Source organism: Artemia sp. Qi Xiang Cuo, chromosome 17, assembly GCF_049724085.1.
Source record: "Artemia sp. Qi Xiang Cuo chromosome 17, ASM4972408v1, whole genome shotgun sequence".
NCBI lineage: Eukaryota > Metazoa > Arthropoda > Branchiopoda > Anostraca > Artemiidae > Artemia > Artemia sp. Qi Xiang Cuo.
Window position 1 is genome coordinate 46,737,153 of NC_142810.1, and position 14,004 is coordinate 46,751,156.

Genomic DNA, 14,004 nt, shown 5'->3' on the forward strand with positions numbered 1-14,004 from the left:
TTGTCAACTGAAACTAGAAAAATTCCTGAAAATTTTAAATAAAAAATTTTTATTTAACTGCAAACTGCAAAAATATTTATGGTGTCTGAGAAATAATTTCAATTTTTATTTCAAACCAGAATGATACCAAAAAATTTTTAAATTGGTTTTGTTTTAAAAGTATGTATAAAATGCAGTAATTTTTTGGGGGTTTTAACAAAAAGTCTGATTTGTCAACTGAAACTAGAATAATTCCTGAAAATTTTAAATAGAATAATTTTATCTAGCTACAAACTGCAAAAAGATTTATCGGGTCTGAGCAATAATTTTAATTGTTTAATTTAAACCAGAAAGATAATTAAAATCTTAAAATTAGTTTGGTTTAAAAGGCATGTAGATATAATTATGTAAAATGCAGTAATTTTCTTGGGGTAATAACAAAAATCTGATTTGTCTTCTGAAACTAGAATGATCCTGAAAATTTTAAATAAAATAATTTTATTTAACTACAAACTGCAGAAATATTTATGGTGTCAGAGCAATAATTTTCATTTTTTAATTCAAACCAGAAAGATAATTAAAATTTTAAAATTACTTTTGTTTAAAAAGCATGTAGATATAGTTATGTAAAATGCAGTAATTTTCTTGGGGTTTTAACAAAAAATCTGATTTGTCAACTGAAATTAGAATAATTGCTGAAAATTTTTAATAAAATGATTTTATTTAACTGCAAACTGCAAAAATATTCATGGTGTCTGAGCAATAATTTCAATTTTTATTTCAAACCAGAAAAATACCAAAAAATTTTAAAATTGGTTTTGTTTTAAAAGTATGTATAAAATGCAGTAATTTTCTGGGGGTTTTAACAAAAATTCTGATTTGTCAACTGAAACTAGAATAATTCCTGAAAATTTTAAATAGAATAATTTTATCTAGCTACAAACTGCAAAAAGATTTATCGGGTCTGAGCAATAATTTTAATTGTTTAATTTAGACCAGAAATATACCTGAAAATTTTAAAATTAGTTTGGTTTAAAAGGCATGTAGATATAATTATTTAAAATGCAGTAATTTTCTTGGGGTTTTAACAAAGTCTGATTTGTCAACTGAAACTAGAATAATTCCTGAAAATTTAAATAGAATAATTTTATCTAGCTACAAACTGCAAAAATATTTATCGGGTCTGAGCAATAATGTTAATTGTTTAATTTAAACCAGAAAGATACCTGAAAATTTAAAAATTAGTTTGGTTTAAAAGGCATGTAGATATAATTATGTAAAATGCAGTAATTTTCTTGGGGTTTTAACAAAGTCTGATTTGTGAACTGAAACTAGAATAATTCCTGAAAATTTTAAATAGAATAATTTTATCTAGCTACAAACTGCAAAAATATTTATCGGGTCTGAGCAATAATTTTAATTGTTTAATTTAAACCAGAAAGATACCTGAAAATTTTGAAATTAGTTTGGTTTAAAAGGCATGTAGATATAATTATGTAAAATGCAGTAATTTTCTTGGGGTTTCAACAAAACATCTGATTTGTCTTCTGAATCTAGAATGATTCCTGAAAATTTTAAATAAAATAATTTTATTTAACTACAAACTGCAGAAATATTTATGGTGTCGCCAATAATTTTCATTTTTTAATTCAAACCAGAAAGATAATTAAAATTTTAAAATTAGTTTTGTTTAAAAAGCATGTAGATATAGTTATGTAAAAGGCAGTAATTTTCTTGGGGTTTTAACAAAAAATCTGATTTGTCAACTGAAATTAGAATAATTGCTTAAAATTTTTAATAAAATGATTTTATTTAACTGCAAACTGCAAAAATATTCATGGTGTCTGAGCAATAATTTCAATTTTTATTTCAAACCAGAAAAATACCAAAAAATTTTAAAATTGGTTTTGTTTTAAAAGTATGTATAAAATGCAGTAATTTTCTTGGGGTTTTAACAAAAAGTCTGATTTGTCAACTCAAATTAGAATAATTACTGAAACTCTTAAATAAGAATAATTCTATTTAACTACAAACTGCAAAAATATTTATCGGGTCTGAGCAATAATTTTAATTGTTTAATTTAAACCAGAAAGATACCTGAAAATTTTAAAATTAGTTTGGTTTAAAAGGCATGTAGACATAGTTATGGAAAATACAGTAATTTTCTGGGGGTTTTAACAAAACGTCTGATTTGTCAACTCAAATTAGAATAATTACTGAAACTCTTAAATAAGAATAATTCTATTTAACTACAAACTGCAAAAATATTTATCGGGTCTGAGCAATAATTTTAATTGTTTAATTTAGACCAGAAATATACCTGAAAATTTTAAAATTAGTTTGGTTTAAAAGGCATGTAGGTATAATTATGTAAAATGCAGTAATTTTCTTGGGGTTTTAACAAAAAATCTGATTTGTCCACTGAAATTAGAATAATTGCTGAAAATTTTTAATAAAATGATTTTATTTAACTGCAAACTGCAAAAATATTCATGGTGTCTGAGCAATAATTTCAATTTTTATTTCAAACCAGAAAAATACCAAAAAATTTTAAAATTGGTTTTGTTTTAAAAGTATGTATAAAATGCAGTAATTTTCTTGGAGTTTTAACAAAAATAATCTGATTTGTCTAGTTGAAACTAGAGTAATTCTTGAAAATTTTAAATAGAATAATTTTATCTAGCTACAAACTGCAAAAATATTTATCGGGTCTGAGCAATAATTTTAATTGTTTAATTTAAACCAGAAAGATACCTGAAAATTTTAAAATTAGTTTGGTTTAAAAGGCATGTAGATATAATTATGTAAAATGAAGTAATTTTCTTGGGGTTTTAACAAAAATTCTGATTTGTCAACTGAAACTAGAATAATTCCTGAAAATTTTAAATAGAATAATTTTATCTAGCTACAAACTGCAAAAATATTTATCGGGTCTGAGCAATAATTTTAATTGTTTAATTTAAACCAGAAAGATAATTAAAATTTTAAAATTAGTTTTGTTTAAAAAGCATGTAGATATAGTTATGTAAAATGCAGTAATTTTCTTGGGGTTTTAACAAAAAATCTGATTTGTCTACTGAAACTAGAATTATTCCTGAAAATTTTAAATAAAATAATTTTATTTAACTGCAAACTGCAGAAATATTTATGGTGTCGGAGCAATAATTTTCATTTTTTAATTCAAACCAGAAAGATAACTAAAAATTTTAAAATTAGTTTTGTTTAAAAAGCATGTAGATATAGTTATGTAAAATGCAGTAATTTTCTTGGGGTTTTAACAAAAAATCTGATTTGTCAACTGAAACTAGAATGATTCCTGAAAATTTTAAATATAATAATTTTATTTAACTACAAACTGCAAAAATATTTATGGTGTCCGGAGCAATAATTTTTATTTTTTAATTCAAACCAGAAAGATAACTAAAAATTTTAAAATTAGTTTTGTTTAAAAAGCATGTAGATATAGTTATGTAAAATGTAGTAATTTTCTTGGGGTTTTAACAAAAAATCTGATTTGTCTACTGAAAATAGAATGATTCCTGAAAATTTTAAATAAAATAATTTTATTTAACTACAAACTGCAGAAATATTTAAGGTGTCGGAGCAATAATTTTCATTTTTTAATTCAAACCAGAAAGATAACTAAAAATTTTAAAATTAGTTTTGTTTAAAAAGCATGCAGATATAGTTATGTAAAATGCAGTAATTTTCTTGGGGTTATAACAAAAAATCTGATTTGTCTACTGAAACTAGAATGATTCCTGAAAATTTTAAATAAAATAATTTTATTTAACTACAAACTGCTGAAATATTTATGGTGTCGGAGCAATAATTTTAATTTTTTAATTCAAACCAGAAAGATAATGAAAATTTTAAAATTAGTTTTGTTTTTTGTTAGGTTCTAACTACTTGACGCGTTAGGTTCTAGGTTCTAACTATGTGAGGTTTTTAGGTTCTAACTATTAACTACAAGACTCTGGAAAAGCAGGATTTTTTAGTCCAAAATCCTCCAAGACCCACATTCCGCAAGTACAGTCTTGCTTTCCTGCAAGTTTGTCAAATTCACAATCCCAATGGTCAGTTGGAGCATTTTAATGATCTATATTGGTAATACAACAGCATACTTTATAACCCAGACTACGAATTTACAATCTGGTTTGTCAATAAAAATAGCCTCAAAAGGAGTTTCTATTGAAAGAATTTGAATGTTGAAATTTGTTTAAACATGATTTAAAGTATTATTTACAATTGCAGCCCTTGCAAGAAGTTGGAACACTGGACTTGCAGGCAGTGACCACCTTACAACCATCAGCGTCATCTGTTTTTACTATTGAAGAAGAAGTAACGTTTGAACCTCTTCCAGATATTGAACGTTTTCGAAACAAGGAAAGTAGATACATCAACTGTCAGCTGCCATTAGCTGCTGTTCCCTTGGTGGAAGTAGATAAACTTACTGATTGGCTTAGTAAGAAACTAAAGCTCCTATTATTTTATGTACGGAGGGGGGATATAGGTCCTTCTTTTTATGAAAACTTTTCCCCAGAGAATTTCTGGGAAAGTATGAAAATGAACTGGGTTAGGTCTAAGTGGTGTTTTTGGGGCTGTTGACCTCTCCCCCCTTCAGAACACTAAACTCATGAACTCCCTAAAATTTAAGACAGTTTTTATGTCATCCCAGACTAACCTTGGAGGGTGGGGCCCTGCTTTTCCCTTTCTTATAAAAATAAAGCTGAGGAATAAGACAATGATAAAAACAGCTTTTCAATAGCTGGATTTGCGTTTTTGTTAAGTCTTTTTCTATCTCAAGGACATATCTCTATCAGTACGAGAGGTTGCCGGCATATTCTTAAGATATAGGGGGATTGCCTTGCAGAATTTGTCGATGCATGGGTGTGTGTGTGTGTGTGGGGGGGGGGGTTGTTGTCTTTGACAGAAAAATAAAAAAAAATTGAATGCCACTATACTTTGCACTTCTCGTATATTTTGGTCTTCTAAGGTGGCTGACGCCGGACTGTTATCCTCTTTGGGTGTCACTGTATCAGTGGTAGCTTTGGCCTCTCTTGCGCCTGGGGTAAAATCTCGATTAGTCCCCCGCCCTTTACTCCCAAAAGTTTTCACGCCAAAATTTCGGAGAAACTTTCATTTATCAACAAAATTCTCATGTATTCAAAAAATCCCATTTATTTAAATTTGACTTTTCTTACTTTGGCCTCTGCAAAATTATTAATTATCTCGTCCCAATGGATTGCTTCTAATACTTCTCGTTCAATGCTCATTAACACTGAATAATTTAGTAGTTCCTGGCCCATTGTTGATCTGAGATGCGTTATTATCAATGTAAATTTACCAAACGCGACCACTCATTACTGGCCACCGACAGTGCAATCGCTGACAGTATTTGATAGGCAACTCTTAAGTTTGCGAAGACCCCTTCATCTCTGTATTGCACAATTAATTCTAAGAAAATATTTATTATATATCTATAGGTTTCTTTAAGGAAATATTTCGGTGTTGCATTATTCTTTTTGATATCTTGGAGCTAATGGAGCAGCTAAATGATGGGATGTAAATCATCCCACTATTTTTGAGCAATCTTTAGGCAATTCACTTTAATATCATCAACATTCGTGTCATTCGAGGAAGGTTTTCGGGGTGAGCTTTCCAGGGGAAATTTTACACGGGGGATATTTGTCAGAATTCTTGTACTAAATTATTTTTATTGCTTTTACTTTGTCTGAGCCAACTATATTTAATATGTAAAGATATTCCGGGGAAATTTTCAGCGTGGTTGGAATTTTCTGAAGGATTTTTCCAGTGAGGGGGAGGGGGAGTTATTCCCAGGAGAAATTCTCCCGGGGGGAATTTTCCGCGGGGGAAATTTTCCACTGGGGGCAGGGGATTTCCGGGGTAAGCTTTCCACAGAGGGTGGATTTCCAACATTCTGAAATTAAATTGTTTATCAAATGAAAGTATGCTAAGGAGAATTTTTCAGCTAGAATCATATGCAAGAAATATTTCAAAGGGATTTTCAGTGAGAATGGAATTGTCGGGGGAATTTTCTGGAGGAGGGGGTATCTTACGTGGGAGAAACTTTATTTGAGAAATTTCTAATTGGGACAGGGAATTTTCCATGAAGGGAGCTTGATTTTTTAGCATTATTTGGAAAAGGATTACGATTAAATAAAAAGAAGAAAGTTTTTTCAACTGAAAGTAAGGAGAAACATTAAAATTTAAAACGAAGAGAAATTATTCCGTATGTGAGGGATGTTACTCCCTCCTCAATACCTAACTCTTTACCTTAAAGTTTGACTTTTTGTCCCAATTATTTAAGAACGACTCCTGAAACACAAGGTTTGTTTAAATAGGATAAAAAGCTTTTTTATAAGTTCTAAAATACTTCAGCGTGACGAGCAATGCATTGGGGAGGGGGCAACCCCCCCCCTCATATACGGAATAAAATATGTTTGTTTTAAGGTTTAATGTTGCTCTTTACTTTCGGGTGAAAAGCTTGTTGTTTTTTTTTGATTTGATCAAGATTGACATATATAGCTTTTCCAAACATTAAAATTAATTAAATTTAGTCTACTTACTATTATTTTCAAGGAGTGGTGATGAAGATGTGGGAAAAATGGAAATTTCGGATTCAATTTGCTTATGCATAGAGCCGACTGCGCCCTCTATTTCATTTTAATAGCAATAAAATTGCTATTAAAAAAAATATAGAATAATCATAACCGTTACCTTATCTATTTGGAATTGTGTACCCCTAAAATTTTTGCGCCCGTGGCAAGTGCCTCTTCTACCCCCCTAAAACTCCCTCCTAAAACCCCCTAAAACTTACATCTAAAACATACACCCAAAAACTTACATCTATGCCCATCTTTCATAATAGCTGTTGACAGTTCGGGGAGGGTTCTAATTTGTCCATTATTTTGTTAAAAAAAATATCTGAAAATGGAAAAATTACACACTTTTTGGCAATTTAGTGTGTAGCTGTTCTGGCTGTGTATGTCTGTGTTTTCTATTTTCATTGCAATCATACTCAAAGACTAATTGCAAAATGTAAAGGTGCCTATGCCTTAAAATACAAAAAAAAACAAGTAATCGATTGGTAGTTTTTAGAATAGTTTCGCCAATGTTGTCTTATGGATATGTTATGCTAAATGAACCGATTTTGCTTACTATAATAAATACACACGTAAAAAGTTTAGAAATTAATGTATCAAGACTAAATGACAAAATCGAGAGTCCGAAAATGGACCCATAACATTGGTAGTGCTTTCTAATTTGTGCTCGAGTACAAATTAGAAAGGACTAAAGAGCCCAAAAACCTGGAGCCCAGCTTCCAGGGCTACTATTTTAGACTTGGACTATACTGTTTTAAACTTTTCAAAACCCTTTTAATAAATTTGATGCACAGTTTTTGCTGTTTAAAATGCCGTGAAAGTTTCAACTTAAAACCTTTAGCCGTTCCTGAGACACTGCAGATACGTGTTTTTGACACTCTGAACACACTAAATCTACATCATTTGGATATACACTTTGCCTAAGGTTTGTTTATACATACACTTTAGAACAAGGGTAATTTACGTAGTTTTTACAAAAATAATAATAAAAAAGAAAATAACACAAAAAAAAACATATTTTAAATTATTTCGACTTATTATACACGTCCACAAAAAAAGAATGATCGAGTATCGAAACCGATTTCTCCTGAATTTCACGGTCCAATTTTGGCTTTGAAAAGTAGGCTGGGGACTCAGTGCGGCATCTAGTAGTTCTTCTTCTTCTAATTCACAGCAGGCGGGCTATTCAGTTAGTACTATTTAGCCCTTTTCTTTTTGGTTCAGTCTGTGGGCTACAGAGCTATTGGCTTGGTCATCTCTTATTTATTAGATATTCTCAGATATCTTTCAGTAGATCTTTTGACTCAAGGAGTTCAAATATAAGATGATAGATATCGATTTCTGTGCTCTGTGTGCAGGTATAGTTGGCTAGGCTCTTGACTGATAGTGAGATTTTGTGGTGTTTGAAGCATTTTAACAGTTTACAAAGCAAGGTATGTTGTGCAGACGTCAGCATATTACATTCAAATAGGCAATGGTCAATTGTGTCATTATTCATATTACAATGCCTGCAAAGAGGGGACAGGGGAATTGAACCACTTGAATTAGAAAACTTATATGAGAATGCAAGGAAATTTAGTCCATTTGTTCCAGAACGACTTCTGTGATAAATTTTAGAAAGATACTTATTGGGAAAGGGGGAAAGGATAGGATTAATCTTATTAAAATTAATATCTGATAGCCTCCATCGGTAAATATCTCTAATTGGGATTGGTCTCCCACTTGGCTGGTCAATATTTATAGCATTTTTTGCTATTTCATGAACCTGATGATGACCACTTGTGCCAGAGTGGCTAGGAATGTACTGAAAGTAAGTTTTTGTTCCACTTGAAGAAATATTATCAATAATACTGAGACAATTATAAGTGTCGATCTCCAACTTCTACTAAGGAGCTGAGGTCAGCAACTCATGGTTTGATAAAGCGTCAGAATATACTATAATTTTATTAGAATAAACATTAAAAAGTTGGTCTTGCTTAAGGTATTCTAATGCCATGATTATGGCATTTAACTCAGCACATAATATAGATAAATTCTTAAATAGACTCTCTCCTATTGCTATTTTCAGGTGAGGAAGGAAAGCACCACTTGCAACCTTCTCATTCATTTTTGACCCATCAACAAATATTTGGAAGTGATTTTTATAGGTAATTGTATCAAGTTCTGCAAATTTTTTCTGGACAAAAGCAATGGGGGTTAAATCTTTATTCCACTTTGGGAAGTCATTATTTATTATGGGACTTGACCAATTCCATGGGGGGGGGGATCGGGGGAAAGTAGGTGCAATAGACTTTGCTGGTATGGGGAACGTCTTCTGTATATGTGCATGGTCATCTGAAGTACTCTTATGCATGGCTAGATTTCACAACCAATCGTGTAGTGCGTGTAAGCTTTTTCATTAATTTTTGTTAGATGTTTTTTCAGAAGATACCAGCGTCTCGCTCGTTTTATTGTCCCACCACTTTTAATAAAAAGAAACTTGGTGTTGGTGGGTTTCCTAAGACCAAATATCAGACTTATTATATCATATTGTGTTGTTTCAATTTTTTGCATCTGGGTCTTTGCACATGCAGCATAGACAATGAGCCCATAGTCAATATGGGGTCTTATATGTGATTTATAAAACTGGAGTAAGGTTTTCTCCTTATAGCCCCAGGGTGTGGAAAGAAGTCTTTTTAGTATATTTGATTTTCTATAGCATTTTTTTATTGTGTTTGAAATGTGAAGGTGGAAATTAAGTTTTTGGTCAAGCATGAGACCTAGGTAATTAATATGATTATCTTCTGGAATAGTTGTTTTATTTAGAGTTAGTTTTGCATTAACATGGTTTCGCTTCCGGGGAAATTGGATTATTTTTGCCTTGGTGGGTGCAATGGGTAAATCTAAATGTTGAGAGAATTTTTCAAACTGGAAAAGGGACTTTTGCAGATTTGACTGTGCTATCTGAAAGGTGTTGCCAGATGACCATAGCACCGGATCATCAGCATATTGTAGATTCGTGTGGGGTAGATTCATGTCCCAGAGATATAGGTCAAATAGAAGGTAACTGAAGACTGCTCTCTGAATTAGGCTTTGGATTGGTTTTATCCGGGGTGAAGAACCATAACAAACACAAACAATGAAACATCGTACTTCAATGAAAGAACTCGTGAAGTATTATAACTTAGGAGGAACTCCAAGACTTTCAAGTTTTTTTTAAAAGGATTTGGTGGTTCACATTGTCATATGCCCCTTCAAAATCTAAGAAAGCTGCAACTAGGACACTATTTTTTGAGAAAGATTCATTGATTGCATTTGTTAGCAAAATGACAGCATCTATTGAGGAGTGGGGATTCTTGAATCCTGTTTGAGTGTGAGGGATCATTTAATTTTTTTCAACAAACCAGAGGAGTCTGTGATAGATCATTTTCTCTATTATTTTCACCCTCACAGGATTACTTATTATAGGCCTATTGGACTCAAAGTTATCATTGAGTTTATTTTTATTTAGGATTGGTAGGAGGGACGAACATTTCCATATATTGGGGAACATAGAAGATGCCCAAGCGTGATTATAACAAATTAGCAGTTCTTGTTTGTATGAAGGTGTGAGATTCTTTATCCATGTAGGGTGTATATTGTCATAGCTGCCGCTAGTTTTGGTCCTAATATGATGTATTGCATTATTCAATTCCTGGATTGAAAATGGATTAGTTATATACTCGGATCCTGGGCGTGGTTGGTAACTTGGGTTCATAGGAATTGGGGACAGTTTGCTTTGATTATTTGATGTTAGCTCATTAACAAAAAGAGTTGCAAATAGCTTAGCTTTTTCATTATCATTGTCATAATGGGTATTATTATGTATAAGCTCATACCGGAGTGGGTTGGGGGAAGTCATTTTCCCACAGATGTGACTTATGACCTTATGTATGATTGGCTCGTGTGTTTCTCTGGAGAGACTATTAGCAAAATTATTCCAGTAATTATATTTAGCATCTATAATACTCTTTTTTAGATTCGATTCTGCTTGTATTTTTTTCTATATATGTATTAGTTGATGTTTTTTTTTATGAATTCTGTCCTAGCTGCCTTTTTTATTCTCCATTTATTTTAGGCACTCACTTGTCCACCATGCTTTAGGAATTTGTTTAGGGAATGTTTTTTAGGTGTTGTCCTGGGGATAGCATGATTAGCTGTATTTATTAGTAAAGATGTCAAGGCTTCAGCATGTGTGTCAACTGTTGTCTTAGAAATGCATGAAATTGGGGTGAAACTTGTAATTTCATCATTTAGCTAATTTTGGACATAGACCAATTTGCTTTAGTGTTGATATATTTGGAGGTATGAGATGAAGTTTCAGCAGGTTCATTTAGGGAGCAAACTATAGCAAAGTGGTCAGTACATAGACTATCTGTTTTATTTATGTAAATTTTATTCAAAAAATTCAATAACACAATTTGTAGGTCAATTGTGGAGAATCTGCTACTTTTGGGGTTAAAATATATCTTCAGGTTTGGAGGGGTAGCAACTGCTAATTCATTATTATTTGAAGTCATATGCTCAATGAATTTACCAGCTTTATTTGCTGGTTTATTCCCCCACAAAAGGCTGTGGGCATTGAAATCTCCACAAATAATTATATTTTTTAACATATTAGAATTATTTATATACTTAAAGAAATCCTTGGCATCTGTAGTTTGGCCATTAGGGTTATAAAAGCTTATTATGTAGGTTTTTAAATTATTCAGCCAAACACTGATACCAATTGCATCTACATCATTTGCAAAATCTGGAAAATTGATGCCACAAAATTTTATATTGTTTTTAAATAATAAAGCTACCCTACCTCCTTTTCTCTCTGAAGATCTATCCTTTCTGAGGATAGTATATCCCAGAGACTTAATTTATTGATTTTGGGTTAAATGAGTTACCTGGAGGCAAGCAATATTAATGGAATTATTATTCATAAAAGATGTTAGTTGATTTAGCTTATTTTCGGTGAGTGATCTTACATTCCATTGGAGTATTGATAAATGTTGTTTTTCTTATTTATTCTTCATATGACTGTGTATTAATATTCAGCTTTGTTAACAGTAAAGCAAGATCTTTTTTTGCTTGAATGAGCATATCATCTGGGATGTAGATTTTTGCCAATTCTGCAATTATTTTTGTTTTCTGTAGTTGATGTATGTTCATGGCTTGAACTGCATTACAGTTTAGAATGAATAAGCATATATTTGGGGATTGCATTTTTGGTTGTGCATCCTGTTTTTCAGTTAAGGGGTGGAGTCCTGGAAGTGTTTCTGGTTTGTTTCTTCTTGGGAGGGGGGGGCCAGGCTGACCTCATCTAAGTAGACAAAGAGGCTTTTTTACGTGGTGTTTCCTTCTGAGAGAGATGTAAGCTAGGGGGCTGAGAGGACGGGGTTTTCTATGGGGTACATGATGCATGGGGGGCGTTTGACTTGGGGGTTTTGGTTGGTTTCATTACAGGCTTTATTTGGTATTGTTGGGCAGCATTTGCTTCCATTGCTGCAAAGGGGTATGGGATGGCCTTCTCCGTTGATATTTGGAGTGTTAGAGCTCTTTTCTTGTATTCAGGGCATAATGATTTATTTGTAGATTCATGTGGGCCTTTGCAATTGATGCATGTAGGCTGAGTTTTGTTGCAAGTTGTCAACTCTTTAGGATGGAAAGATTTACAATTACTACACTCTTGGAGAATTTCATTGCATTTGTTTGTTGTGTGTCCCAGTTTGAGACACTTCTGACACTGGATAGGCTTAGGTTTGTATTCCTTGTGTGGTTTGATTTGCCCAAATAGGAATAATTTTTCTGTGATATTAATTTTTTCCTTCAGTGTGAATAAGAAGGATCTACTAGTTTTTAGGCCATTAGAGTTAGGTTTGCCAAGTTGGGTAACATCCTCAACTGGGATTGTGTTTCCAGCCCTATCTGAGAGCCCTTCTTTTAATTCCTGAGTGGATATCTCTGGGGGAACATTATAAACTACTATTTTTGTTGGTGATTGTTTTGGGTTCCAATTAGATGTAATAATTGGGGTATTCAGAGGGGATTTTAGGTTAATTATTTTATCTGCTGATTTCTGATCTTCTACAGCTATTAGCAGAGATCCATCACGGTTAATATTATGAGAGAACATTGATTTTAGCAATTTAAAAATTGCAACTCTTATTGCAGTGATCATTTTTATTTCAAAGGGGGTGGTAGGAGTAATTTTAAGGTAAATTCCTTAGTTTTTGGAGGGAGGATCTTGGGCAGGGAGAGGGGAAATGCTTTTGATTGGGGAGATTTTTTTCCTTTTTTTAGAGCTTCTAGAGGACCTTTTGAAACCCATTATCATCATTTATGGATACAATAGCCCCTACACTTATCCTTGTCCTATTCTTCGAAGCGGAGCTATCATTTGAACTTTGAGATAGTGTGATTGACCAGCCAAGATGGGTGTCTTTCACTATGGCACTTTCACTGGAATTTGATTTGGGATCTGGGGGGACTTTTTTTTTTGAGGACTTCTAAACATTGCCTATTGGAAAAAGCTTTAAAAAAAATAAAACTAAAACGAGAAGGGAAAATAGAATATCAAACCGTCTGCACTATGCTATGGGGAGGAGAAACACCACAGTATAGCCCTGAGGATGAGTTGAGCAGGATTGGTTTGGTACAACTGCTGATAAGAAGCGATAATAATTCACTAGAAAATTTATTTTAATTTTCTTATAGAGTTGCTGAAAAGTATGTTGCTATAGAGTTGCTAAAAGTATGTCCAAATTAGTTAAATGCGGCGGTGCTGATGAAAATAAACTTCTCCTTTAAGACGTTCTTAAATAGTCACGCCTATCTCGTAATGATTCAAGTCTCAGACTCTCTAGTGTTTTTACATAATCCATTACTCCACTTCCAGTTATGATTGCTATTTGCAGCAGTGACGTCAAACGCGTGCTTAGACTGTGAAATCTACCTAAAACAACTTGTGAGAGACGAATTTTTTTTTTTTTTTTTACTAAATAAGAGACAACGATTAGTAATATATAAATATTTATCAGTGTTTTCACTTCACTTATTTCATCTTTTTCTGCTATTATTCCAATTTAGCTCTGAAGGGTTGTCTTAGATGGCAGATAAGGCATTTTTCTTTCAATCGTGATTCTATTCTACCGTCATAATAAATATAATTATATTATTTAGTATATTGTATTGTTTTCTATACTATATAGTAATAATTTTTATGTTTACAAGATTTTATTTTTGTTATACTGAGTGTGCTCAAACCACTTTGTTCTCAAGAAGTAGCTTTTCGCATCCCTTTCTTAGCCTGCATATCCAAATGGATTATTATGCGCTTCTTCCGAAAACTATCCGGCATATTTTCCCTGTAGTGTTTCGACATAATGTCACT

The 14,004-nt window shown here is 32.2% G+C and overlaps 1 protein-coding gene across 1 annotated transcript in view; it reads left to right on the plus strand.

Moving 5' to 3' along the window:
• Nucleotides 1–14,004, plus strand: part of LOC148942264 (uncharacterized) — a 109,508-nt gene that overhangs the window by 13,220 nt on the left and 82,284 nt on the right. Inside the window, exon 3 of the mRNA XM_089103408.1 lies at nt 4,234–4,444. Within this exon, the coding sequence (XP_088959534.1) occupies nt 4,234–4,444 (211 nt within the window). The remainder of the gene's footprint in view (nt 1–4,233; nt 4,445–14,004) is intronic.